This window comes from Lepisosteus platostomus, chromosome 6, assembly GCF_059453375.1.
Source record: "Lepisosteus platostomus isolate fLepPlt1 chromosome 6, fLepPlt1.hap1, whole genome shotgun sequence".
Classification (NCBI taxonomy): Eukaryota; Metazoa; Chordata; class Actinopteri; order Semionotiformes; family Lepisosteidae; genus Lepisosteus; species Lepisosteus platostomus.
Genome location: NC_142616.1, coordinates 36,322,060 through 36,350,006, shown reverse-complemented (window position 1 = coordinate 36,350,006; position 27,947 = coordinate 36,322,060). Strand labels below are relative to the sequence as shown.

Below are 27,947 nucleotides of genomic sequence, written 5' to 3'. Positions count from 1 at the left end.
AACCGTTGGAAAATCTCTAGAATCACATTTGCCTGTTGGGTGGAGGAAGGGTCACATGTGCAAAAGCCTCATGTGCAGAATGACCACATTCTGAATGATGTAATCGGTGTGAAACCTTTAATTCTTCCAAGAAAACATTTAAAATATTCAGACGTACACCATCAGGGATGCCTCTAATAAAAACACCACCATAAAATGGAAAAAAAGAAACTTAACAAACCAAAAGGATGTGCATAGTTACAACCTTAGAATCTGGCAAATAAAACAGTTGATTAAGTCCATTGGGAACTGAAGATCTAGAAGTTGAAGCTAGCCTGCTACAAAAACAGCTCTGACTGTTAACTGATTTGTTATATGCAATAGATAGCACCCAGTATGAAGAGCAAAACAAGAAAAAATGTAAAAAGTAGCTCCCTAAGATCTTAAGATCTTAATCCACAGCACCAACAAAAAAAAACAGTCCTTACTACCATCCCACCTTCAAAATAATATCCCGCTCTGTACTACCAGGTCTTAGCCTTCTGCCCAAGCGTTCCTGAGTCTCGCGTGCACGTGGTACTTCTGAATCTGGAGGACGACCCCGAATTTGCCCTGCAGGTCAGGGAGGGGCTGATCAGGTGGCGCCTCCAGAGTGAAGCGCTGGAGGATCCAGGACAGGAAGAGGAACAGTTCCATCTTGGCCAGGGTTTCCCCGAGGCACACGCGGATCCCTGCCCCAAACGGGATGTAGCTGGCAGAGGGCGAGTACACCCTACTCCCCTCATCCAGGAAGCGACCTGGTCCGGGAGAACGACATAAAAGGTTTTGTTCCTTAACTCATTTTGTACCTGCACATTTCAATTACAGCTGCTACTGGTCAGGGTACGTGTTAAAGCCGACTACAGAGTTGGTTACTTGTGCATTTTTTATACCGTATACATCAGGAAGGAGAACCCCCTTTGAAGTTACTATAAAAACATGTATAGTTAGTTTCTGTACATAAAACAATTACAACCTCCCAACTTTATGTAGTTCTCAATTTACATGCTCTTAATTTGCACATTTTGTGGAAAACTACCTCTACAGCATAAAATGTAAAGGATTCGAGTTTACGTTTGTGCATGAATGCCTTGATCATTGGAGTCACCAGGGCTTACTTTGTTGTAATTTCTTTACAATTCTGGTAATTAGAGCTAAATTAGATTTATAATGAAGCTGGGTAGTTTGGTACACGTGTCCGGTTGGGTACTACCACAATCTTTAAGAACGGCCCAGGCTAGGTTAGAGTGTCACTAAAGTCTCTCTGTTCACGTTCATACACCAAAGTAGGAAGAGCCTTGTGGGCAAAACAGCCAATCAGCGTAATGAGTGTGTCCTGAGGAAAGTGAAGCAGCCCGCTAAACACCCATATAGAGTCCACACAGCCTGGACCCTGGAACCACGAGGCAGCAGTACCAACCACCACCACCACACGCCACCACGGAGCATAAGAACTAGTGTCAGGAAGTACCCCCTCTCTGGGCACCAAGTGCTGATTGCTCAGAATCAGTCAATGTGTATCAGGAGAATCGTCAGTTTCTTGTGTTTACTTTAATTCTGAAGCCAAAATGTAGAATGTGAAGTGCCTCACCCTTTACTGTTACTTACCAGGATCGAACAGCTCTGGGTTTTTCCACTCTTTCTCATCATGGTGTAGTGACCAAAGATTGATGATAACTCGAGTTCCTTTCTGAATATTGTAATCGCCAATGCTGTATAAATAAATACATTTTTTTAAATATTGTGTTTTTTAAGTCTCTCACTGTCTTCCTATGTATGTAACGTAAATGTGTCGCAGACATTTATTGTTTTGGGATGTCTTTGACCAGTGTTTAGTGTTAAAGTGCTGATATTGTGCCAGTTTTGCCTTTTGTGGGCGGGGGACAGGGGCATCAGTCATACTGGAAAAGATTCGATTTATCCTCCCATCAAGACAAGTCAGATTCCTTGCTTGATGATGGGGTTTTTTTTCCTGACCGTGGATCAGGAGATACCTGGTGTCTGAGAGGGCCACATGTGGGATGAGGAGAGGAGACACAGGTCGGATTCTGATAACTTCTCTTATAGTGGCTTCCAGGTAGGGCAGGTTCCCTCTGTCGCTCAGCGTGGGGTGCCTGTCCATCCCGATCTTACTGTCTAGCTCCTCCTGGACCTTCTTCTGCACCTGAGAGAAGACACCAATACAGCTGTTGAATCCAAATAGCTCTGTTTAGCCCAGGTACTGGAGAGCCGTACGCCTCCGGGTTGATAGAAGCAGCTTCAAATGGCAAGAGAGCAGAGTTCTGGACAGCAGGACAACTTCTCCCAGTCAAGAAACGGATTGATCCAATTATGTAGTTCATACTGGAGACGGAAAAAGAAACAGAAGGCTATCTGGAACCAGGGTTGTAGCCTCCTGGTTTATTCCACATGTTATTATCTCTGCTGCTGCCCTCCTGGGAAGTGAAGGTGTGTTATAGTCCGAGTATGATGTTGAAGAGTAGAAAGTCTCATCAGTCGGAGGAAATATTATGTGGGCGATGATATTAAGGATTTAAGGCAGAATCTATTAGAGCTCAGTTTATTGTATGGTTGCATTGCATTTTGCATATTTTCAGTAAAGAGATTGAAACAACACATACAATCATCAAAATCTTTTGATTACAAAAGATTTTGTTGAGTACTGCTTTGGAATCACCAGCAATTTTTTCTTATCCATGGCTATAGACTTACTGACCATATAAAAAGTACCTGGACACATCAATGCTTAATCTACAAAACACATCTCATTAGCTTGGTAGCTTGGTTAAGGCATTTGACTTACAATAATAACAGTATTTAAGGTTGTTCTTTAATGGCAGTTTTAACTCTAGCAAGGTCCAACTTCAGATTCACGGTCCGAAGTTAACAGTTTGCCAAGGTTAACAGCTGTTCTAATTTGTAAATTGTCATAAAAAGAGAAACTACTGTACGTTCCTCATTATGAATTCAGCCTAAACGTGATGAGCAAAGCTTACTGACAAGAGGGGCCATTCAGCCCATCTAACCCACTTGACTGCTAGTAGCTAACTGATCCAGGAATCTCATCCAGCCATGTTTTGAAAGAAACCTTTTCTTAAAGTTAGAAAACAACGTAAGATTAGTGCTTCATTGAACAATTCTTGTGGCCAGTATCTGAGTAGGGCCAAGTGACAGTATTCTGATTTTATACAGATGATTGCACAGTTGGCTCATTCTGCTAAATTATGAACTTCAGTAATGTGTGGGGTTCACAATGTTCTGGAGCAAAGGTCAGATTAAAAGTTGACCTAGGGTTAGGCTAAGATATCCCCTTAAACCTAATCTTCTGTTAATTTTACACCCATGTTTCAATAAAATATTTAAGTGTTGTCTTCAAATTATCTGCATTTTCTTTTTGCTTTCTTAGTTTCGGCTGTGAGGACTCCTGATCTGGTTACCATCAATGTTTTACTTAAACTTTGTTCTTAATAGCCAGAAACTGAAATTTAAACAGCCTGAAAAGAACCACTACCGTAACAAGGTTAAAACGAATTGAGTTCTTTAGGCCAATTGAGTTTCTCCTGTCTTTGGAATGAGCTCGAGGCTCACCTGTGGGTGGTGAATGAGATAGGCTATGGCCCATTTCAGCACAGTGGTGGTCGTTTCCACGCCAGCCCCAAAGATGTCACCCACTGTCATGAGCAAGTGGTCGTCAGTCAGTCCCACATCATGGGCTAGAGTGTTGTTCTCTGAGCTGCGTTTGGCCCGCAGCAGGGCGTCCAGCAGGTCCTGTTGTGTGCCATCGTTGTAGCTAGCCTGCAGGTAGGCACAGTCAGCACAGTGGTAGGGTTAGGGTCAGGGTCAACCACTGCTTAACATTACCCCCTCCCACAGAAAGACAGAAAAATGAGTCTGTATTCATAATCAGGAGTAAATATTAGGTTAAACCCCGCAAAAAAATCTCCATACTTCTAAATTGAGTGACTGAGAAAATAGCTAATAATACCTAATGTGTTAATGACTTAAAAAACAACACAGCTTCTAATTTTAAAACCTATCTTCTGTAAAAAGACATTTAGTACACTTTTAAAGTACTAAAAAAGTACTTTTTAAGTACAAACATTAAAAATGTTTGGAAACAGGCCTTTGCAGGGCTCTGTTGGAGGATTATTAATGAACCAAATTGGTAATTTTCTTGTGGTAGAAATAAATTATTTATACTGTAGTCAGTGTAGAAATACAATTAAACTGGAAAGTACTGGTTAGCACAAGTGGACATGCTCATACTCGGTGCTCATTCCTACTGTTTTATGCCTCACGGCACCAAATCTTATGTGACTTGGAGGTTGGCTACAGAACTGCTGACTCTACCTTGTGTTCATCGTACTTCTTCTGCAGCAGGCCGTCTCGAACTGCGATGCACTGCTTCAGAATCTTAAGGTCTTCATTGGGGAATATCTTGGGTAAATAAAGGCTAAGGTTAGACCTTGGAGTATAAGAAAAAGCCTAGGTACATGTAAATGGTTTTGGGAAATTTCACGTACCTGTAACCAGGGGAAGATGTCCACCAGGCTGTCTTTAGCCACAGTGTCCACAATACCTTGGCTGTATTTGAGCATGGCTTCAAATTCAGGGTCACCACGCTGGTAGGAGTTGCTGAAGCAGAGCGAACACACCACATTGGTCACAGCCCGGGTCAGTTCGGGCGCCAGGTCGAGGGCAGTGCCCTGCAGATCCACCAGCGTCTGACACATGGAACTGGCCTCCCTGCAGACTGGAGAAAGGGGACCAGTTTAGGAAGGTCTATATGCATCATGGACAATCTTCCACAGTGGCACTGGAGTCCTATAGATATAAAACACCATTTCAAAAACAATATCATCTACTAAGTCATGAACAGCATATTCTGAATATAGGACTCGTGTCTGATTTATATCCTTCCTTACTACACTTCCCTAGCAAGAGTTTTGTCAGTGGCAAGCATGTCCCGAGCAAAGGTGTGGGCTACTCAACTGATCTTCTCAACAGGGGCGGATCCCTCTCCGAACATGTTCAGTGCGGCGTGCACCATCTTGCGATGAAACTTCCAGGTGGGGCTGTAATTGGCGAAGGCAATGTCCTTGCCATCCCTTGTCAGCAGGTCTGTGGTCACCTGCAGAACATACAGTACTTAAAAGACATTGAGGCGTTTTCGCATTCAGCTGTTGCTGGCGGTGCTTGCTGTTCTCATTAGAGGAGTGGAAACAATGGACAACTGTTTGTTTTGCACACCTGTGAATTTGAAATATCGCTTGTAATATAATGCCAGTTTATTTTAAAACTGAAAACGGTACTTGAGGACTTTAGGTAATGACTGCAGTGCATACAGAGTGTTACGTTTATAGTTGGTTTTAAACTAAACTTTGCCATGTCGGCCGAATACGCATGGTGGGAAGATGTTTCGTGTCCATCTGAAGTGTTTCTACGGGCGTAAACGTTTCTATGCATCAGTCAAATCTTAAGCCAGAACCCTAACAATACAATGTGCGATTTACAGGAAAAGAAGACCTCTGTAGCATCGTTTCTTGCGTCTGTACCATCAAACAGTCAAAATAGCTTCTCACTTCTTAATATTAATAACTGAATAAGCCATTAAAAGGTATCAATATTAGGACCAATGTAGGCTTTAAAATTCGTAGTCAGCATACGTGAAACTAACAAATCGGGCGGCTATAAGAGTTGCCTAGGACAGTCTTGGTTCAGTTCGGAAAATCCGCAATATACATATTGCCCAGCAAACAATAAATAGCGTTAGATGGAACGAAATTATTTACCCTGTTTATTTCTCTGATGTCTTAACATTCTGCACTACCCTAAATCTAAACCGCTAAAACAAAACTTTAATAAAATACTAAACAAAACGAAAAAGTTTTTTTTTAACCAACCTGTCAAGTTAATATACGCACCCAGTTGAACTCAACCAGGGGTGTGCGGACAGTATGATTACCAGTAATTACGACTATCATATGATTTGAGATGGTCGGTTGAAGCTCTGAATACTGGTATAACGTTTTTTTTATTCATTTTGCACTTCTTTCAGCTATATAACTTATCATATAACATATAAACTACCGTATAAATTATTAAAATGATCATTGTCACTTTTACCATGGTCATCACAATACCACGAGTCCACTGCTTTTACCATATAATGTTATAATGTTCGTTGCACATCGTTCGCTTTACATACAGGTGCTTATGTGCATGGTGTTGGAGGTCCATGTTATGCAATGCAGAAAGTTAATTTCTTCGTATTTTTGATCAATGTAGTTGATTGTGCTACTTAGTTTCGAAACATATATTAATATCCGATCGCGATTAATGATTCGGATCTATAACTCACAGTTCTGGCTCTGCCGGCAAAGGTTTTGCCTTTCTTTAGAAGCACCTCCTTGGCCTCCTGATAGTTGTTGACCACCACCACATGGTGGGAGCCCATCCTAAGGGAATAGGTAGCACCGTATTTCTTCTGTAGCTCCTGGAAGAGAAGGTGCGGCATGAGCTCGCTCCTCAGGCTGAGAAGACTCCCGATGACGGGCAGGCAGGGCAAGCTGGGCGGACTTCTGTCGCCGGCCCATGCCCTCTCGATCTTCCCTTTTAAAATGAATACAGCCAGGGCCACTGTGACGACCAGCAAGATGAAAAGGACACACTCCATGGTGGTCAAGAAGTGCTCCAGAGGTGCTCTGTCAGTAGTTGCAACGGCAGCGGGAATTTAATGCACTTCCGACGTTATTCACTGTTCATGCATGTAAGGGCTCCAGGCAGCAGAAAGCTCATTTTGTACTGCTGAGCTCCGCGCCTCCTCCCTCTCTCGGTGCCGCCCCCCTCTCACTATAGTGTCCCCGTCACCATACTGGGGCATTAGGACCCACATAGACCGCAGGGTGAGTGCCCCCTGCTGGCCCCACTAACACCGCTTCCAGCGGAAACCTTAGTTTTTCTCAAGAGCTCTCCCATCTCTCACACCTGCTTAGCTTCAGTGGGCTGCCAGTTGTGAGTTGCAGGTACAACAAGTACTGACAAACAGGGGGTCTGCTGAGAAAGTCACAGGGTGGAAGCAGGTGTGGCCACCGCTGGCAGCAATAGGGGCTGTACAATGGGAACACGCTTTGTACAAAGTTGCTGATGCAATCAAGATCTCGAATGGAATTCTGCCTCTCGTCTTTCATAGGGTCTGGACAAGCACCTGCCTGTTCACGGTCTTTTGAGGTCTAGATGCCACACGTCATACAAGCTCTTCCAACAATCGTTCAGTCTCATCTCATAATAAATTTGTTGTTACACAAGCAGCATGATGACGTGCATTGTCCTGCTGGAAAGGTATCATGGACATGAAGGGCAGGAAGTAATGTCCCCGGATTTGGTGACTGCAGTACAATACAGTGAGACTACTAACATCTCCTAAAAGCTCAGTAGCAATTAGACATACCAGGCCAGATTAGCACTCATGGAACCCCTCATTGATCTACCAGATTGTGGCCTATATTTAACAGACTGTCTGGCTGTAATGTCTCACCAGGGGAGAAACTGCTGACTGTAAATCCCTCATGGAGAGTAGCAGTGTGCTCTCTCAGTCCAGACTCCAATGTACCAATGAATCAAAGGCACTGTTCTATTTAAAAGCAAGATACTTCTTCCTTGATTTTAATCATGCTTGATACTCAGCAGGTTAAATTACTTTATCACCTGTGCGCAATCAACTCTCACTAATCAGGTGATTTAGTGCTTCTGCAATAAAGCCACATATTTTTGTGTGTATCATGTTTGGTCATGAAAGATTAAATCTAATGATGCCAAAAATATTTAAGCATCCAAAACAGGTATGCCTTTTCTAAAACCATACATTCATAAACAAGGATGATATACTAAGCATCAAAAGAAACTTAACACATCATACAGTATTTCTGATCTTTGCTTCCAGTCAAAGAATGTTAAAAAAACAAAAGCATGACCTTCACTTCTGAACAGAAGGTCCTGTACGCTTCTTTAAATACTTAAGTTTATTTCAGCAGTTTGATGCCAAGGAGAAGAATTCTAACAACAAAATAGTGTCATTTTACTACTGGGAACATAATGAGATCTGGGAATATCATCTGGTATCTGGGTTGGTGAAGTGGAGTGTACAAGTTCTACATCTATTCTGAACAGTATGTCTAACTGGTAGGGCAATGTTCTGTTTTGGGATTCTAGTTTGCATAACTGAGCAACAGTGCAATGACACATAGTTCTTCAATAAAAGGCAATAAAGATTCAGAAATACAAATCCCTCCAGCAGCTGTTAGAATCTGCCATTACAGAATACAATTTTCACTTTCACATTACAGTGTGTTCCATTTGATTACAATGTATTAATAAATGAATCAGCACAAGATTGTTTCAATCTTTTATTTTGTGGTTTGTATATTACAGTGAAAATTGAAACCCCATTTTCCATACTTACTAATACACATTAAATTTACATTTAAAAAACATTTTTTTATTTATTTATATTTGGTATGAAGAGTCCGCTCCTCCACATTTTAATATTTTTTATGCATCTTGCTCAATGCATAGCGCATATTTCCGAAATACCACACGGAACTCTCGAGTAGATCACGAGAGATTCAAAATTCGGATTTATTTTGCAGCCACACGATGGCGCACAATTCCACCATTTACACACCTTCGTATTTCGCCAGTTGTGGACTGTAGTTTCAGTTTTGTGAAAATTACGATTTCTTTATAATACAACCATAACTCTTTAAACTTGCAAGTTAAAATCTCGCTCTTGGATATACTTTTCATAATCTAAATTTCAAGGACGCTTTATGATTTATTTTAGAACAGGTTTTATTTAATTAATTGCTTACACTTATATAGCGCTTTTCTGGACACTCCACTCAAAGCGCTTTACAGGTAATGGGGACCGCCCTCCACCACCAACAATGTGCAGCATACAGTCCAAATCCTACACATTTAAAGGCAATAATATTCATATTTTATTATCTGCATGGATGTGGCTTTGCATAATAAGCCTCATTATAAATCCAGAAAAAATATATTTGATCCAGTTTAAGCCCCCAACAATTCATAGGGCACTGATGAAAATATAAATAAAAAGTACTAAATACATGACACGGGAAAAATATGTTAAAATCAGTTATGATATCTTTCATTAGCTCTATAGAAAGGTTTGTAAAACCAGGTAATTATTTTAGTCTCTGTTACGTTCTGGAGGGTTATCACAGTGGCTTAAGAGGACTTCATTCACGGTCTAAAAGATCAAGTTAAAACCAGTCTCAAGGCTCCTGCTACAGTTTTACTGTGCACATTATTTAACGGTCTACCTTCACATTCTTCTCTAAGAACCAATTTGAGGAAAACTCACTGACATTCATTTACGTTTAAGTATGTCCAGCAAATAAAATGACTCTTTTTACCCTTTTCATAGAATTCCTCCCAACCTGTCACAAGTCACAGCTGAGACCTTGGATTCTAGCAGCTCTTCCTCAAAGCAGTAATGCGCACGTCTTTACACAGACCTGTACAGAGGGCCTTCACCAGTCTCTGTCCTGTGGCTCCCTGTAGGGCAGACCCAGGTGCCTGAAGACATCCTTCTCTGTGGGCGTGGGAAGGGGGGCGCCTGTGCTCACCTTCAGGCTGCCCTGTCGCAGCACATCCTTGTTGAGTGAATGCTCCGACAGGCTCATGTTCTTCGTTTTGGCCAGAGCCCTCATGGAGCGGTTGAAGTGTGCCGAGCCAGTGAAGTACAAGATGGCGCAGGCAAACTCACTGTAAGGCACCACAATGATGTCCAGTCGACGGTGGCGGGACTCGGGGCCTGGCAGACGGCACACCCCCAGGTACTTCTTCTGTTCCCCATTCTCCTCATGGCTGACCAGATCATCTGTCAGAAAGCCTTGATCATAAAGAGCAAAGTATTGAACTAATTTTGGAGTGACAGTGGTTAAAGAGGCTCTCTCCTCAGCACAGGATTCTGCACAGGATTTCAACAACACGTCTTCACAGGTATCATGATATTCTTTTTACAAAAGCATGGTCTTTTCCCAAAGGTTCTTCCCTAATAACAGTCATGACAAACTCCCTTTAAGGCCAACAAATAATGTTTTTCTATCTGTGCTAGAGTATGCAAAAAATCAAACCTGTTTATATGAAAATATTATATTCGATTACATAAAGCAAATAAATTAATGGCTGACCATAAAGTTATAAGTTTAACCAAGAAAAAAGTATTCAAGGAATTAGTAAAACTGATGTCATTGAAAGGAGTTTGCAGCTAAACAAAGCTATCATAATTTATTGTTTTGGTTACAGCTGCATCAGCAATTTACATTCATTCATATTGTTTAAAATAAATTTGTACGCAATAAAAATAAATAAAGCATACAGTAGGAAGGAATGGTAACAATGGGAAATCATATGTACTCATCATACCACTTTGATGGAGGATGTGCAGTATTTTACTGAAGATGCCCTTGTGGGATTTCCCATCTGGGTGAGTGATGAGAATGTCTACATCTCCACAGGTGGGTTTCCCTCTTCGGTAGGAGCCGCACGCCACTGCCAACAGCCCCGGGTTCAAAGACAGAGCCGCTTCCTTCACCTGAGCTCACACAACAGGCAATGCAAAGAGGCTGGAACTTTTCAAACAAGGCCACTTGGAGTTTTGTTTTTTAAAACCATCCCTTGAAATTAGATAGTTTTATTAATATTTGCATTTCAAAGATACTAGGCTTCTGTCAGCCTTGCCAGAATATAATATGATCTGGATTCACAAATTAAAAATTCCTGTGTAGTCCCAGACATTATTTTAATTATGAAATAACACTAGGTAGTTTAGTGTTAATGAGGGCCTGTGAAACCACTGAAAAAGTGTTGAAACAGAATATCTTCTTTTATGCAAGACTTTAACTTGGAATTACATTTTTTACTTGTCAATTGCTGCAATTTACAAGACATGGTGAGTTATTTGAAACATAAACGAACAAGTAAAGGCTAATTCCATGCTGAAAAGTAAGAAGAAGAAACATGTAGGCTCTTTCTACAGGTGTTTTGCATTAAAAATATTTTATTACCTCAACGATTCAATGAAAAAGACTGCAGATCATGCTTTCTAATGTAGGAGTGAGTCTGGTGCTTAATGTAGGTTATGAAAGGCTAAAAACATTCCATACAGGTGACACCTGAAGAAGACTTTACAGCCAAAACATTGCATTTTCTCTCTTCTCTTTTCAGCGTGGAATAAACCTATTACTTGTTCCTTTGCAGACTACGCATGCTGACGCAGCTACCCACCTGAACTTTTTTAAGCTCCTATTCCTTTTCATTGAGCCACTCCCTTATGAATGGTTGCATATCGGCACTGGAGTTATTCAAGGAAAACAAGCACTGGGCAAGTCTGTAAACAATGTAACCTTTTCTAAAACTACCAGGGCATGCTTATTTTAATTCAAAAGACAAATGAAATATTTGCAGGTTTTGACATTATGGAATTTGAGATATCCAGTAAAACTTCATAGCCTGGATACCTGTTATTAAGGAACTGAAGTCCATGAGTGATGTAATATACAATTGCGATGCTCATACTTCAAAAACCCCAATAAAATGTTGCTACTTTCATTCTCTTCCTGAAGTTATTTTAAAATCTGTATTTTTAAAGAATATCCTTTCTGAAATATTTTGGGCATTGTTTTTTCAGGGCAGAAGAAAATTATTCCATTAAATTCCACCTTCATCCCTGTTAAGATGCTCCTTCCCTGTATTTTGGAGTCTTTTTGAACCTTTCATCCAAGTTAAAGGGACAACAGCAAACAAATTGCATTGTTCCTTTAGACATTTTTCTTTTTTCAAAGGCTTTTATTATTATTATTTAGGTGTCTGTCTCATTGAAGTCAGAGAAGTCAATGGCTCCTTAGATCTCAGTTTGACAAGTTAGGAGGACACAGGCTAATCCCCTTAATCCCCCTATTCTCCTGGACAGACCCAATGGGAGCGAGAGATCTAGGACGAGTAATCCCATAAGAAAAACAATAGGATTAGTCCTCAACTCTCAGGCTGACAATCGGGATTCTAATGATTGACTTGCGAAGTGGGACGAGATTCTCGAATCTGCTTTTTTGTCTCCTTTTATTTAGGACAGGAGGAATGCCGGGGAGAGAGGGACTGGAGGTCTCCAGGATGGCCTGTATTCTTCAGGTCCAGTACCCATAGCTGACTGACAGGACTGGGGTGGTTGCTGCTGCTATGGTTACTGTAAGGAGGCAGGACAGCACGGTAGGACCTGTCAGTCACATTTGCCCTCTCTTTCTTATTTTGATTTTAAATACAGTGCTCTAAAAGGGAACTGGATTGATAGTGTTCAAAGAGGGGCCTTTAGTTTTTTTTTCCATGGAGCAGGTAAACAAGAGAAAATTCAAACAAAACTGCAAAGCTTCCGTTAACACAAACACAAGAAAGAGATTTTAACCATTTCTAGACACTTAACTTCATAGCTACTTTCCAGCTCCAAGTTAAGTGTTCAAGATGCAGAAAATGGAATGCTCACGATGAAACTTGTTTTTTTTTATAAATGCAAGAGGAATTTTAATTTTGGGCAATTGCTCTTTCCTTTGTTTTATTCAGTATTTAACATGCATAACTCATCAGAGCACCAAAACCTGAAAAATTGCCTATTTAAATGCTTCACCTTTGAGACAAAACATGCAGTCATATCTGACTTTGGACCAAATGAGTAAATTTAAATTGTTAGAAAAATAAACATGAAAGTTGCTTTCATGATAAAACACTACTAATAAAAGACACATGAAGTGGAACACATAATTATAATCTGATCTGTACCTTACACTTCTAGTATAGCAGTACAAAATAACTAAATATTACCGTTTTCTCAATCTCAGCAGCCTCCTCCCTTGGCATTCTATCCAGGAAGTCATCAAAGTGCTTCAGTCCAATCACCTGCTGGCTTGTAAGAGCGGCTTTGGTGCGGATGTCTTCCAGAGTGCGAAAACCCTTCACATACAAGAGAGAGGTAGAAAATGTGAAAAGATGTTCTATTTAAACTTCCTGAGCATCTTTAAATAAGCGATATTTAAAAAAAAAGTGTTGAGATCAGTTTTTGTGACCCAGACCCAGACCCTTTCCAAATGGTACCTGCTGATACCACATCTGGGCAGTCTTGGATCCGACCCCCCAGATGTTGGTGAAGAGCTCCAGCACTGGCACGCTTTCTCCAATGTGATCAAGTTTGCGAAGGTTCCCACTTTCCAGGATCTCTTTGATCTTCTCTGCCATGCGCTTCCCTATGCCCCGTATCTTACAAGCCTCCTGTAAATAGAAAAAGGGCACTTAATATCAGAATGATAAAGGTACCTTGCTCCTTTTAAACCAATGTATCTTTCCTAGATTTTTTAATTAGATCAACCACATATGATATATTAGCCACATATTTAATATTTCAATTTCGGATGAGCCTTCTACAGGTGTGAATCAGAGAAAGTACAGTGGCTGGAATATATAGTAAAGCCAAAGGACAGAATCAGTGAGAATGGGCACAGGTGAGAGATGACTTTCCACATGAAAGGGGTCAGGGGGAGAGGTGTAAAAAAACTGGAATCAGGTGATTTTTGAAAACAGTCAAAAGCTGAAATGTTGTTTCTTCCTACTTTTTAATAATCTTTACAGTGTTCCATTCTACATATTTGACAATAAATTATATCTACAGTAAATGTCATCAGAAAGTTTATAAATGAAAGGGAGCCATTAAGCTTATCATTGTCTGGTTAATGCAACAGCCAATAGTAACACCACATTTAAACTTAGCTAGAGAACTCAGTTTAATCCTCACTACTGGATTATTTAACTATAGATTCATTGTAGCTTTTAAACATGCTGAATTGGAAGACTCTTGTATAGTATGGCACTGTGGTTTCTACCTCATATGAAGAGACAGGTTTGTGGTAGCTCTTGAGGGCATTGATGGCTTTGGAGTATCCCAATGCTCTCCACTTGTCCCCTTGGTGTGTGTAAGCCTTGGCCAGAACTTCCAGCTTGTCTGTGATGTGCCGATTGTGATTGTCATTCTTTGCTTTTGAGGACTGAGCACAGACCCATTTCCCAGTGACAGGGTCTGGTTGTGCAGGGCTGGGTTCCTCTGTAGTGGGGTAGCAGCCTGTGAGAAGAGCTTCCAGATCTTTCTGGGAGACACCAGCCTCATCAGTATCACTCCCATCATCATCTGAAGTCTATTAAAGTCAGAACAGCAACAAGAATAACAGACTTTGAAATTCACTTTGAAATAAAATGGCAAGAGGAAAAACAGATGTGTTTTGTCACAATTCATATTTTGATGGTCTTGTTTTATGTGAAATGGCACGAAACTAAGCTCAATAGTATTTTAACCCCAAAATATGTTGATGAACTACATAAACAAAACAATCAGGTGGATTTAACCAAATAGTTTGAGCAGATATCAAACAATCACAGAAAAAGTTAAAACACACATCAAATAATCAGTTTTCACTATTAAATGTGACATACTGGCAAAATGGAAACAGAAGGTTAGTCTTAGGTATGGCTTCCATAAGAATTAAAATACTTCATAGCAGTGTTGATACACAGGGTAGATCAACCTCTGTACATTATGAACAGCTGTGTTACGTTTTGCCACTTCTCCTGAACAGCTGCAGCAAACTAGTGAAGATTGAACAGTTGTTCCACATACGTTCTACTTTTGTCAGGAAGAAAAAATAGCTATAGCAGAATCTTAACACTGTTTTCTAAACTTGTGCCTTTGTAACACAAGAACTGTGTGGTGTTACATTGTCCTTCCAGAAACAACACCTGGATAGGCTGGCAGGAACAGAAAACGTGTGCCAATTTCTAGCAGTAAGATTCTTCTAAATCTGCAACAGAGGTATTTGATTAAGATGCCAGTCCTTTCTGGTAAATATCAACCAGATTGGTCTTCATTTCTCAAGTGGTGTATTGTCATATCTCTTCTCACATAAATTAAAATAATGTTTTTTTATATGATGTTGTACACAGATGTTTTAATCAACTCATTTTAGCTAATTTAAATTCAAATACTAATGACTGTTATTGTTTTTATGAATTCACTCGACCTGAGCTTGGTATTTTGTTTTCCCAAAGAACAATACTACTAAATCTATGTCATGATAACTATGTAACTATGTTTGTGCCCAAATATGTGAAAAGGACTACTGTGTTTTCACTGTGTGCAGATGTATTCTTGGAGCAAATGTGAGTCTTGGCATTCTAGCAGAGCAATACTTAAGTGATGCAAAACATTTGGTAGAAATTGTAGCATCCTGGGCATTTTCTTGCATGTTATTGTATTATTATTTTATTGACTATTTGGAAAACAACTGTAAGTTAAGCATCTGCATTACAACAAAAATGTATTTTACAACCTCAAAATTACAAGCAAATAAATATTGTATGTATTAATATAAGGCAGGATACCTGTGCTCTGTGACTGGAAATGATTGTGTTCAGTGATGCAGACTCCTCTATCTGGACAGTCTTTGAAACTGTAGCCTCTTTCTCCGTCTTCTGCTTATTATTCGGCTGCTGAACATTAATTCCCAATGCAGATCCATTACCATTAAGAGAATTTACCTTTACTTGCTCATGATTGGAATCCAGGTGCCTGTATTGTAAAAAATCAAATAGAGAGGAAATGGTATTAACTACATTGGTTGGTAGGTGTGCATTATCACACATGATCCATCTACATATACTGAATTCTAGAACAGAATGACGTTTACAGCATATGTCTGTTATACTCACTTCATAAACTAATATACTAGTGACAGAATATCTCTAAGAATGTCAGATTCATATTCACCACAGAATGTACTACTTAGTCTTTCCAGTTTAAGTTTAATTCCAGTTTAAGACAATTTAATTGATAATTATTGGCTCTACTGGATGGACATTTTTTCAGGCATGTAACTTAAAGGAGGTACTTAATTTAAACATAATATGTAAAAAAAACATTCATAGCCCTGAATAGACTGTTAACCTTACCCACTTAATGAAATAATTAAACCTAATTAGTAAGTGTGAACTTCAACCAGTCAACCATTCCAAGCAAATTCTCCAGGAATATGATACTCCTTTCTTTATTTGAACTGCCATTTTGCTTGAGGATTTTTTATGTTTGCATAAAAAGGATGGGTCACACTGAATCAAGCAGTCTAGACAAAACGTCAACATGTATGTGACAAAAACAAACACAAAGAAAGGAAAAGGAGCCACAAATAAATTAATATGGGTCAGACTGGCCTTGTGCACCACACAGGTTTAGCAGAGATACTCAAGGAGAAAGCTGACCTGACACGAGAATGGAATTCTTATGGATTACTGAACGATTCCCCTATGTTCAAGTATGTTCATTTCAACAAGGCTATGTTCTGTATGAACATTTATATAACAACAGTGTTTCCACCTTCTAGTCTAATCTGGTGAGATAAGAAATGCTAGACCTGATCAATATTGAAATGGGAGACCACTAACGTTTCTAAATTGCTGCTGTAATGTATTGTTGGACCAGTAAGTGGCACTCTTAGCTCAAGACCAGAATTCCCAAATCCAATGCTACGGTAGGGTGACAGAAAACACTTCGGATGAGATGTTAAACCATGGTTCTGACTGCTTAGTCATTAAAGATAACATGGCACTGTTCGTTAGCATAGGGCTGTTAACTTTGACATCCTGGGTAAATTCCACACTCGGTTTATACAATCTGGCCTTCCTGAAGGATACACTTAATTTGGTATGTCAAGTCATTTCTCACTTCTCCATCTGATCTGCTGTGTAGTGGAACTACTTGAGCATCATCCAGGAGGGTACAGCATCATTTAAGTGTCCTTTCATGCACATTAATTGCTTTGAAATCCTCAGGGATGAAAAGTGCTATATAAATGCAATTAATAATTAAGAGCAATGCAAATATACTTTGTATTAAATAAAAGTGTAAATGTGAGGCTGGAAAAAAGTAGAGATATTAAAGCTATACTAAAGACAACTGTTCTGCAATGTTCACTAATTTAAAGAAGAGACATTTGAGGTAGTCCAGAACCCTGGTATTTGAGCTCCACCAGGTACAACCCCACTGGACAGAAACCTCGAAGACAATTAAGATCAAGCTGGAGAAAATATAACTTTTGATGGGCCTGTAAACACTTAGAAAATCACCTAGGAAGAGATGGAATCTGTTAATGGAAAAATAGATATGTGGTCAACATTACTAGACATGCTACCACCCCAACCCTCCAAGACAAGCACAAAACAGATTTATAAAAGGGGCTGGAGGAGGGGTACATTTCTTTCTGTATACAATGCAAAGGGCACCTGTCAGGGATGAATACACTGTAGCCTGCAGTCTTGAGAAGCTTCTTTTCAGTGATGCACAGACTCAGCCAAGAGCACTTCACCAGCTGTACTGCAGGGGGAAGCTTGTCTACCTTCAGAAGGCGCAAAGCACGATCATAATTCATAGAGTCATCCACAATAACATGGGTGACACAGGGGGAAAAGGTGTCCACAACTTGGCCCCCATTCTGGACAATTTGTGTCTGAAAAATTGTAGCTCTTGCATTTCCAATCCCAGTTTGGATGATATAAGCACATATACCGTTTAACCATGTGCCTGAAACAGAAGAGAAAACACAGCAGGTGGCATGAAGAAATGTTATTTCATACAATGGTATGCATTGCTCTGTATCTTAAATACTAGATCTATTAATTATCTCCATTAGAAATTAATATTTTCCAACTCCCCAAACAGATTTAATACAAAAAGGAAATATGTCTTCTTGGTATTTTCCATTACAAATTCCTACTGCCTGCAATACTTATTACCCCTTAAAATATGTCCCATACGTTTATAGCTGGGAAGTGTACAAAGCAAGACAAATTGACATCACACTATTCTTTATCCTTCATAACAATAGGAAATCGAACACTATAAATATTCCCAAACACAAATCTGATTCTAACACAGCAAATTTGTCTAATGTAATCTAGGGATAATTTCCATCAAGCTAGGGGTATCAATGTAGTTCAGAGCTCAGAGCAGACATTTCACAGTGTAAGCAGTTACCTGTAACCAGCTCCTTCTGTTGCTTCTTATTCTGGGGTTCTTCTTCTTTCTCCAACTGATGGCCAATTCTTTTCACTTTCCGAAATGCTTTTACAATACCACGGGCCTCCATACATTCACTGTCCTAGGTGACGGGAGAGCAAGAAATTACAAAGCATCTTAAGATATTTAGTAGCCGTGATGAAAATTTAGAACATACCCTGCAAAACAGATTTGTGTAGGAGATATAGGTGTAGATATTTACCCTTCACCCTTTGAATTAAAACAAAAACAAAACATTAATATGTATAAACTATCTGTTCTACAATGAACATGCTTTCATTGTTGAACATATTATGACCACCTCTTAAATCTTTACAAACGTAGGAAACGTATGGACAGATTTTCATTACAATCCCTGGTCAGAACAATTACAAGATCTAAATCCAGTACTACGAGTGGAACTGTTGGAACATGCAGCTTAATCCCCCACACAGTTACACTCATTAAAACCTCGACTGAAAGCAATGCTGCAGGAATACTGGAGTGGAACTGCGCAACAAAACGTTTCGGGACTTTCTGGAATACGCGCCAAATCTGTTCTGGATGCTTATCATTGTTGATCACTTGTGCTGTCGTATTCTGCAGTATGAATAAAACAGCAATTCTGAACATAAAAGAACTGTGATATACATTGTACTCGTATGGGTTTAGGTTGCTCTTATTGGCAGGTTGTTACGAAATATTGTTGAGACCATGAAGCATATTGTATACAGAGATACTGACATTTATATGTATTATATATGTATCTATTAATTGATATGTACATATTTTGTAAATAGCACCACATTGTTATTTAAACTACAATAATTAGTAAAATAAACTCCCTTACCTCGCTTTGCGCAACGAGTTTAAAGGTTTCAGGTTTAAATAGCATAGAAGTTCCGGGTCGTTTAAAATAATATATACAGCTAAAATAATATAATAATATAATAAAAAAAACGTCGATGTTGTTAATTGTGTTATAAATATAACATTGAGTAATATTTAAATTAATTAAGTTATGAAAATATTTAAGATTATTATTGGGTTATTCCTATTACCATGTACGTTAACGGTCTGTGGTTGTCATGACAACGGGCAGAGCGTGGGGTCAGAAGGAAGTGGCTGTTTTGTGAACATGGCGGTGCAGTGCTGGCTCGACTCGTTGAAAGCTACAAAGAAAACGGCTTTAATACAGGATGGTAAACTAATCGTAACATCATACCATTATTAGTAGCATAGTCCTAATGAAACCCCATTTAGATATATGCTAGATTTAACGCTTTTGGCTCTTTAGAGTAGTCTTGTATCCACACGTGCGATGAAATACCTAGAAACAGCCAGTTGAACTAACTTTGAATGTAAATGTATCAATATTTTATATTTATATTCTTAATGCCTGTGTCTAAAGAGGTTTGTCTGATCGTTCTTGTTTTACAGTGGGCGCAATGACAGTTCTGATCTGCCCATCACTAGCCTTTGAGAGCATCTTAAAGTGAATACTTTGATTTCTTTTTCCTTCTTATGCAGGAAAGAGAAAAGTGCATTATCTATTTTCAGACGGCAAAGAAATGGCAGAAGAATACGACATAAAGACAGATGAATTAATTGGTAAGTGATAGCTATATTAAACATGGATTTGATGAAATTTGTATTTTTGTCACTCGTAAGTTTTTACTAATTTCTCTTATTGTTTTGTTTTTTTCCTGTGGAATGATGAACTTAACGAATAATTCCTAAAAGCAGCTTTTGCCCTTTTGTCTATTGTATTTCTTTTCCAGTTCGAAAGTGGCGAGTGAAGAATGCACTGGGTGCACAGAGACAATGGGAAATTGAAGTGGGGGAGCCTGGACCTTCCATTTCAGGTGCCCAGGAGTCTCAGCTGATAAAGGAAAATAGCTCTAATGTACGTGAACTCTCTCATGCACACCCTCAGGATTGCTCTGAAAGCAGTCATCAAGAGGGCATTTTAATTGTATTGCAAAATGCACAGCTGTGAAAACAGACTTTCATTTTCATGTTGAAAGGTGTGATACATATTGAAACGTTAGTGTGGATCCTTTCACAACCAGAAAAACGGTGCGTATATTCAGTGTTTGATTAAAGTCTAAAAAAGCAGATTAGGGCTCAGTTTATGCCAGTCATTCCTACGAACGTCTACAGAACCAACAGTAAAAGACAAAGCTTAGGATGCGAGAGGTAACTACAGTGAAGAGAAGAGTAGTTTACACAACTTCTCTGGGCATATGACACAGGGAGCTTAGCCAAGTCAGTCAAGTTGATATCCTGGGCCTTTTCAAAACAAGCTTGAATAAGCTCCTTGAATCAATTAGATACTAAAAATCCAAACTGAGCTAGATGGTCCTCATTACTGGGAACATTTTTTTTAATGTACTGAATATAATAACTACAACATACAATAAACATGGTAACAAATTCTGTGAGACAGAACACAGACCCCACAGGAATGCAATTTGTACACCACTTTCATCCTTTTAATTCTTTGTTGGAATAGTTGTCATTTCCCACAGTCCTAGGGGAAATGAGGTCATGATTATTAAGATGCACCAAGAAATAAACATGAGACGTCACAGATGGGAGACAGAGCAGGGAACTCCTCTAGTTTAAATGAAATTAAAAGTAGTGGCAGAAATAAACAAATTGATAAAATAATTTAAAATGTCTAGATTATAATGATAATGCAGTTGTTAACATACTCCATATAAACAAATACATGTTACTGCAGGAAAGACCCTTAGTATACAGTCATTTTAACATTTTAGGAAATATCACCTGAATGTCACCTTGCTTTTTTCAGCCCGTGTTCGTGCGCAAAGACACCAAAACATGTTTTCAGTGGAGAATCCGCAACCTTCCTTATCCCAAAGAGGTCTACAGCCTTTCTGTGGAGCAGACAGAACGTTGCTGCATTGTCCGGACAACCAACAAAAAGTAATCCATACGTTACTCATTGTTCATAACAGGTGAAGCACTCCATCTACAGTACTTAGCTTTCAAGCTAGGAAATGTCACAGAATATAATCATGAAAAGCAAGTGAAACCAAAAAATCTGCACTGCTAAAGTTAAACACATATTGACAATTCAGTATACAGAGTATAATTGTCATTTTAATACTGCAGAAAGTCTTCTCTATAGTGAGATATGAGTCAAAAGTTGTCTTAAAACCAGAATGACATGTCTTATATTTGGACTAAAAGTGCACTTACATTTTTAATTCCTAATGTTTTTTAGGAGTATATTAGGAGAATATTGTTAAATGAAGAATATTGCAATATTTAGCAGATTTGGATGTAGCATGTGTCTTTACTTAAATGAGTAGGATGAGTACAATGGTTAGGTTCATTGTTCCCAATATTTGATTGATGTGCCCTCTACTGTGTATTTACATAAAATGGTATTTCCATCTCTCTCCCCATAGATGGCAGTATTGGCATAGAATAATGTGTAGTAGTGAAATAACCAAGGTCCACATTAAATATGAAGATCATCACTTCCCCTGTATTTGACACTTATTAAAAAGGAGCGTATGACATACTATCCAGGAACTAAAGACAGCACAGAATAGGTTCCTGTAGTAGGAAACATGTATATGTCTTTAGAGTGGTATTGCAGGTGGCCAGATAAGACCGAGCTATACCACAGGCTTCTTCAAATGTTATTCCAGTCCCACTGCGCCACCCAGCTGCTTTAAAATCCCCCAGATTGCTGGAATCCCTGCATCTTGGCAGGGATTTTGCAGGAGGATACTGTTTCTCCTCTGTTAAATAATTTGCTTTCACAGAAAAAGCTTGGTTTCCCAGGGTTCGTGTATAGAGTCTGGCTAGGGAATACAATTGTAACTCAGGCCTTTAAAAAGATGCTAAGCCAGCAATCTCACCAGCAAATCACTAATGTCCTTGAAGTGTTTTCTTCTACCTAAATTTTTTTGTAAGGGTTCTCCTCAAGATCAACCTTCTTCCTTGGATTAGTGAGAATTAGAAGCTTTTTCTAAGTGATCATACTCAGCTGAATGTATCTGTGTATATAATGTAAAACAAGTCTCTTATATAGTTATTCGATGTTTAATGCAACACATTGCCAAATCTTGGTTTAAGTATAAGATTGTGAGAAATGTAAATAATTCCCATTTGCTTTCACAGCAGTCAATGGCAGGCCTTCCAAGCTGATGTTTCCCCTTGCCTCATCTGTAACTTTTGGTGAGGTTAGCACAGGTGCAAAAACAGCACTTGAAACATCCCTTATCCCCAGGCTGTCTGTTCATCATAAAACAAACTTGATGCATCTGAGTATTACAGAATCTAAGATGCACGTACAGGCAAGTGCTACATCACTCACTCTGCTTTAAGAATGGCTTTTCTGAGTAAAGAAAAAAATAATATTATGGGAGGAAAACGTATGTTTTTCTTTGGGTTAGTGCTGGTTTCTCAGGTGTGCTGCATAATCCCACAAATCCCTACAATGAAGGCCTACAGCCCCAATGATGCCATTATAAGTCCTAAATTTCATTCCTGCCTTCTGCCTCAGGTCTCAGTCGGATGCAGTTAACTTATCCACCATTCCCACTGGAGTGGTTTGACATTGTGTCGCATCAGTTCAGGAGCCAGCTTTTCAATTTACACAACTACATTACATTATTCAAGTAACTCTTTTTTTTGTGGCAGCTTGTCCTGTATCCTCCAACATGATTAGAAATTAAATTGACAACAAATGCAGTCTTTATTATCATGGAGTATTCTGTATGAGTAAGCATTGTAGACAATGATCAGTTCAACCCAGAATCCCATATTAAAAGGGAAAAATATCTGTCCACTACAGTGAGATTTGCTTTATTCTGAGTGATAAAGACCCTATTTAATGTTATTGGTAGAAGAATACTCACCCCAACTGTGCAAATGGGTATACAGTGTTGCACTTCAGGTTCATTTTGACCTCAGTCATTATGACGTTCACCACAAAGGTCAATGGGACTGGAAACTAGTGCAAATATCCCTATGAATGGAGGGATCATGGTTAACAGCATTATTCAAAAAGGAACTGGATACCACTCCAGGGGAAACAGTCTAATAAGGATGAACCTTGGTGAGCTGAATAGCTTCCTTGGGCTTCCAACATTCCCTATGCATCTTTTCTACAGTCATATCTCTTTTTGTGATGAATGACTGGGATAGGAAATCTGGTAGTTGACGAACTTACTTTTTATAACTGGTTTCAGATTTTTTAAATAGTTATAATTTACAATTAAGTGTTACAAAAGTTCTGCATCAGTTTAAGATGCTTGTGTTAAAGGGGGCATTATTTTCTCAGGTCAAACAAGCCTTCACAAGAGTAGGACAGGTACAAAAATGTGGCAGGACACCTGTGCAATGTGCAATGTTGTTACAAACATGTACGTGTACCATAAATATAAACCAAAGTTTATGTGTATAGTTATTTTTAACTTTTTTGTTGTCAAGAGACAGCTGATTAGGATTTACCATCCCAGCAATAACCCCAGTAGTTACAGACATGGCAAAAATGCACATTTGGAGGTGGCAAATGCCAGAAACCAAAGAGAGAGGGAACTCTGGAGTGGATTATCCCAAAGGATACACTGTTACATGTGTCTTTTTAGTTAATTCCTGTAAATCCTCTTGGCCTCGCTGCAGAGTCCCCAGGAAACTAAGTCTTTGGCTAAGTCACTCTACCCCTTTGCTAATAATATCTTGAATTGTCTGTTATACAAATAAAGTCAACCAAACCACAGTTCATCTTTAGTTTATGAGATTGGGAAAAAAAAACTATCAGTCCTGCTTTTTCCAGCCTTCATGATGACATGTTAACGTTTTAACACAAACCTTGCAATAATTTTGCAAGCTACAACAATCAATCTAATTAAAGAGACGATTATCAAGTTTTAAAGTAATGAAAATTAAGGGTAGCTTGAATTTTTCAAACACCTTTCTTAAAGTCACAAACTATCCTTCTGGATGCCATATAACTTATAGCTGTTGTATGCATGACCTATTGCACTCTTTCAATGATCACGGCAGCAAAGGGCCAACAAACCAAACATATGTCACTCCAGTCTGGAAAATGACTTTCTTATAAAGTGGTTTAGCTGATGCCATTCATTGTCACTGACTGTACTCAGTGCAGCTGCATTAGGCTGGCATGGCGCACACTGAGAAGAGACCTGGTTAAACGAGGCAGTATTTTGTGGGTAGCCACAGTCTGAACTTGGAAGAAAGCAGGTTTTAATGCACTACAAACGGACTCTTCTTCTAAATGAACAGTGTCCCCTAGGTGTGGTCTTATTAGTAGTTATGATATTTGTTTAGGTAAGGGATACATCCATTTGATAATACTAGTTTTACTTGTAGCTTTATTCTTAGATTAAAGGAAAACACCAACACAGCAGTTACAGATGGAGGACACTGCTGCTCAAGGTGTGCTGGTGCTCAGTTTTTTCATAGTTGGAATTAATTGCAGCAATACAGGATTTATTTTTAGCTGAAGCTTTAACAATGAAACCCTTGAGAAGAGATGCAGCAATTTACAATGACTTCATATTAATCCAAGAAAGACCCAAGACCTAAGAACAACAGCTAACAGCACAACTTCAATGCCATAGATTAAGAGGCTGTTTATGTCAATGCTAGTCTGCACTGTCAAAAAAGCCAATTTCTGTGAGTAGAAAGTGAACTGAATGACCTTAGAGGAATTGTAAAGACTATATGCTGCCGTACAGTATTAAGCAATTAGTATTGTTGTTTTACCCTGTCCTGTGCAGGTATTTTAAGAAGTTCTCCATTCCAGACCTAGACCGGAGCCAGCTGCCTCTGGATAGCTCTGCTTTCAGCTTTGCCCATGCTAACAATACTTTGATCATCAGTGTAAGTTCGGTGAAATTTACTACTGATCTTTGGAGTTGAAATGAATGGGGGGGGGGGGACACTGCTTGTAATTGGGGGTAGCTCACTGCTATAAAGGATGCTTCCTCTGAAAAGTAGATTCGTACAAGAGCGAGTGAGCTCCAAAAGATACAAAATGTTATTTTTACACTTTAGTTTTTTAAACCTTCTTCCTTTATACTAGTATAACAGAATATGGACTATGCATTTGTGAGTAACATCAAGTTTATTGGTTATAATATTTTGAAAAGCCTCAGTAGGTGAGCTGGAATCTGTTTATAGAGGATTTAAATGTTAGAATGAAGGATACATACTTTCACACTTCAAAGTATGGCAAATTAGTATTTTATCGTTGTAGATACCTCAATTTATGTGTTTAGTATAGAAAATAAAAAGTAGTGAAACAAAAAAAAATCATTAATATTTTATGCTTTTCATTATCACACCAAGTCCACCAAGACTAGAAAACGTATTTTACCTAGATGTGGCTCATAGGAAATGGGAGTAGTGTGAAAGCTGCATTAAAGATGAGCCGAGATGGAGAAAGAGGCCCACTGGTGCCAGATACTTACAGATGTGTTTGTGTCTCCTCACCTGCAGTATCAGAAGCCCAAGGAGATTCTGCTGCTGGAACAGGAGCTTCTGAGAGAGCTGAAGAAGATGAAGGCCACAAGTGATGGAGAGGTGGACTGTAAAACACAATGATCTGCTCCTGATAACTCACAGCCGGGCCCAGATGCAGGCCATAGCCACAAAGTATAGACTTTCAGTCTAAAAATACATGATGGTATAGCATCTTTGTATGCATATGCCAATTTGCACATTTTCTGTTGTTTTTTGCCTGTTTTTGTATAGGGTGTAAGAAAAGAAATAAAGTACTTTCCTGGCAAATATTTTGCTCTTGAAAAAGTTCCTTTTTTGATATGTAACTGCTGACAGTTTTCGTAATTGAGCGAAGGTCTTGTGACAGACCTAAAGCACAGGCCTGTCACTTTGTTAGCACGATGTCATTAACATTTAGACTACTCTTAGACTAGGGCAGTTTTTTGACTGAAATATTATAGCATCAAAAGGACTAGTTATTAATAAGTTACCAGTGAATTAAAGAATGTACTGTATACAGTATATAACTTGTCTTGTACAGTAATATTTTGAAGTAACTCATGCATTAATTCCCCTAGAATTATGTCTACTTCAGTATTGTCAGGAGCCCAGTGAATACATTTATACTAATATTGCTTTGAAACTTTGAAAAATTATAAAAGTAATTATTGTAATTATTGTTAACAGTGCCAAAATAGATCAGGAAAGATTCATATAATGTTTCTGTATAAGATTTATTACTAACCCTTTATAGCACAATTATTTATTGTATTTGACATTTGATCTTCCTGGGGATTAATACACTTTAGGCTGTGCAACAAAGACTTGTGCTATTTGACAGAATTTTATCAGATGTGTTAAATATTTTCTTAGAAATATATTTTTTATACCTTTCTATATTTTATTATACAGACAAATTAAACTGCTTGACTAAAATGTGACTAAATCCAATTCTGTTTTGGTCAACTAAAAGTAAGACTAATTATAGTCAAAATTATAGTAAAATTTAATTGGGTGACTTGAAATTGACTATGTTTAATAGACATTTTAGTTGACTATAACTAAATCAAAAACTGGGAACTAAATTAACACTGGTGATTAATAACTTTTGGCCATTTTTAACAACTAGAAAATATATCGTATTATCTTACAATTGGCATTGTGGTTATCAGTGCTTTATCATCTGCCCATAAATCAAGAGGGTTGTAACATTTTTCACCAATCCTGGTTTAACATAAAAATGTCTTCCTTTAAGATACATGGTTATAATGAATTGTTTTAAATTTGAATCATGTAAAAGCATAGGTATGTGGGCATGTATATGAAGGAATAAACTGAAAAACCTGTTTTAGTTTCATTGACACTATGATTATGGGTCTGAAAATGTGGATAGCTACTAATAACTTTTGATCTAAGAGTGTGTTTTTAAGTGTTCAGACTAACAAAGATGCATTCTAGCACTCCGTTTCAGTATAGACTGAAAAAGCATGAGAAATCCCTGGGCTTTAACTTCTGTGGAGTAAGAAATTTGTTTTCATAGGCCCTGGATTACCAGATGTCAAGACATGTGTTGGCACGTTGGCTGTAACAATGATGTGTAACTCCTGTTAAGTACCTGTAAAGCACTGTAAAATGGGACAGTGAAATGAAGAACAGCATTTCGAAGGTGACATTCCACTTGTTACCCCTGCAAGCAACAGATGTCAGACTCACACTACATGCCCCAGGACTGGCCACCCACCTTTCCGCCCTTAAAGAAGCCTGACCTTTGTTCCCTCTGGGCTTCTTCACTGCGGACTAGCTGTTCTGCAGAATTTAACACACACTACGACAGACTGTTTAATCGTGCTTTCTGCAGAACATATCACCAAATTGTAAGTGGAAAGTAAGGCTACAAGCAATTTTTTGGTTTAAGTCTAACTGGTGTTACTAAAGTAAAGGAAATTAAACAAAATGCTTATGTAGTATGCCAGTATCACAAACTGGTCTGTTTTTGAAGTAAAGAATAAAGGTAGCTTAAAATAAATGTCATTTACAACACCATAAGAAATTGATTTAAAGGAAAACAATATGAGAATGATTGTGGATCATTTCTGATTCAGTGCTGCTGGGTGTTTTCTTTGTTTCAGGCATGAGAACGTTAAACCGTGTCCGATAGGACAGTACCATCTGAAACAAAGCATTCCAAGAAGATTACATGCAAGTGCTAGATCCCTCTTAGCTGCAGACACTGCCGTAAGACACAAGT

The 27,947-nt window shown here is 38.7% G+C and overlaps 3 protein-coding genes across 3 annotated transcripts; 1 reads left to right on the top strand and 2 right to left on the bottom strand.

Moving 5' to 3' along the window:
* Window positions 1–103: 103 nt before the first annotated feature.
* On the bottom strand, window positions 104–7,011 carry LOC148661639 (steroid 17-alpha-hydroxylase/17,20 lyase-like). The gene is made up of 8 exons (XM_088635664.1): window positions 6,380–7,011; window positions 5,011–5,149; window positions 4,542–4,771; window positions 4,369–4,455; window positions 3,607–3,813; window positions 2,013–2,182; window positions 1,627–1,730; window positions 104–776 (listed from the first exon to the last, which is right to left on the bottom strand). Exons 1-8 carry the CDS (start codon window positions 6,692–6,694, stop codon window positions 514–516), a joined length of 1,515 nt encoding a protein of 504 aa, XP_088491790.1. The 5' UTR covers window positions 6,695–7,011; the 3' UTR covers window positions 104–513.
* Window positions 7,012–8,736: 1,725 nt separating this feature from the next.
* Window positions 8,737–19,105, bottom strand: poll (polymerase (DNA directed), lambda). Its single transcript, XM_088635661.1, has 9 exons — window positions 19,035–19,105; window positions 18,164–18,287; window positions 17,413–17,710; window positions 15,520–15,706; window positions 13,971–14,279; window positions 13,189–13,362; window positions 12,919–13,047; window positions 10,474–10,642; window positions 8,737–9,937 (listed from the first exon to the last, which is right to left on the bottom strand). Exons 1-9 carry the CDS (start codon window positions 19,077–19,079, stop codon window positions 9,576–9,578), a joined length of 1,797 nt encoding a protein of 598 aa, XP_088491787.1. The 5' UTR covers window positions 19,080–19,105; the 3' UTR covers window positions 8,737–9,575.
* A 184-nt stretch (window positions 19,106–19,289) lies between these two features.
* On the top strand, window positions 19,290–25,989 carry dpcd (deleted in primary ciliary dyskinesia homolog (mouse)). The gene is made up of 6 exons (XM_088635660.1): window positions 19,290–19,386; window positions 19,715–19,795; window positions 19,966–20,090; window positions 21,003–21,136; window positions 24,976–25,078; window positions 25,697–25,989. The coding sequence occupies exons 1-6, from the start codon at window positions 19,323–19,325 to the stop codon at window positions 25,799–25,801; spliced, it is 612 nt and encodes a 203-aa protein (XP_088491786.1). The 5' UTR covers window positions 19,290–19,322; the 3' UTR covers window positions 25,802–25,989.
* The last annotated feature ends 1,958 nt before the right edge of the window (window positions 25,990–27,947 follow it).

What these genes read in the sequence shown, in the direction of transcription:
- LOC148661639 (XM_088635664.1), bottom strand. Translation starts at nt 6,694, where the DNA reads ATGGAGTGTGTCCTTTTCATCTTGCTGGTCGTCACAGTGGCCCTGGCT. An exon ending in CGCCCCTGTTGAGAAGATCA is followed by an intron (nt 4,772 to 5,010) that starts GTTGAGTAGCCC and finishes CCCTTTCTCCAG; the next exon opens with TCTGCAGGGAGGCCAGTTCC. An exon ending in AGAAGTACGATGAACACAAG is followed by an intron (nt 3,814 to 4,368) that starts GTAGAGTCAGCA and finishes GCCTACCTGCAG; the next exon opens with GCTAGCTACAACGATGGCAC.
- poll (XM_088635661.1), bottom strand. Translation starts at nt 19,079, where the DNA reads ATGCTATTTAAACCTGAAACCTTTAAACTCGTTGCGCAAAGCGAG. An exon ending in ACAGAAGGAGCTGGTTACAG is followed by an intron (nt 17,711 to 18,163) that starts GTAACTGCTTAC and finishes CTTCTGTTTCAG; the next exon opens with GCACATGGTTAAACGGTATA. An exon ending in TTTCCAGTCACAGAGCACAG is followed by an intron (nt 14,280 to 15,519) that starts GTATCCTGCCTT and finishes TGACTTTAATAG; the next exon opens with ACTTCAGATGATGATGGGAG.
- dpcd (XM_088635660.1), top strand. Translation starts at nt 19,323, where the DNA reads ATGGCGGTGCAGTGCTGGCTCGACTCGTTGAAAGCTACAAAGAAAACG. An exon ending in AAAGACAGATGAATTAATTG is followed by an intron (nt 19,796 to 19,965) that starts GTAAGTGATAGC and finishes TTTCTTTTCCAG; the next exon opens with TTCGAAAGTGGCGAGTGAAG. An exon ending in ACAATACTTTGATCATCAGT is followed by an intron (nt 25,079 to 25,696) that starts GTAAGTTCGGTG and finishes CCTCACCTGCAG; the next exon opens with TATCAGAAGCCCAAGGAGAT.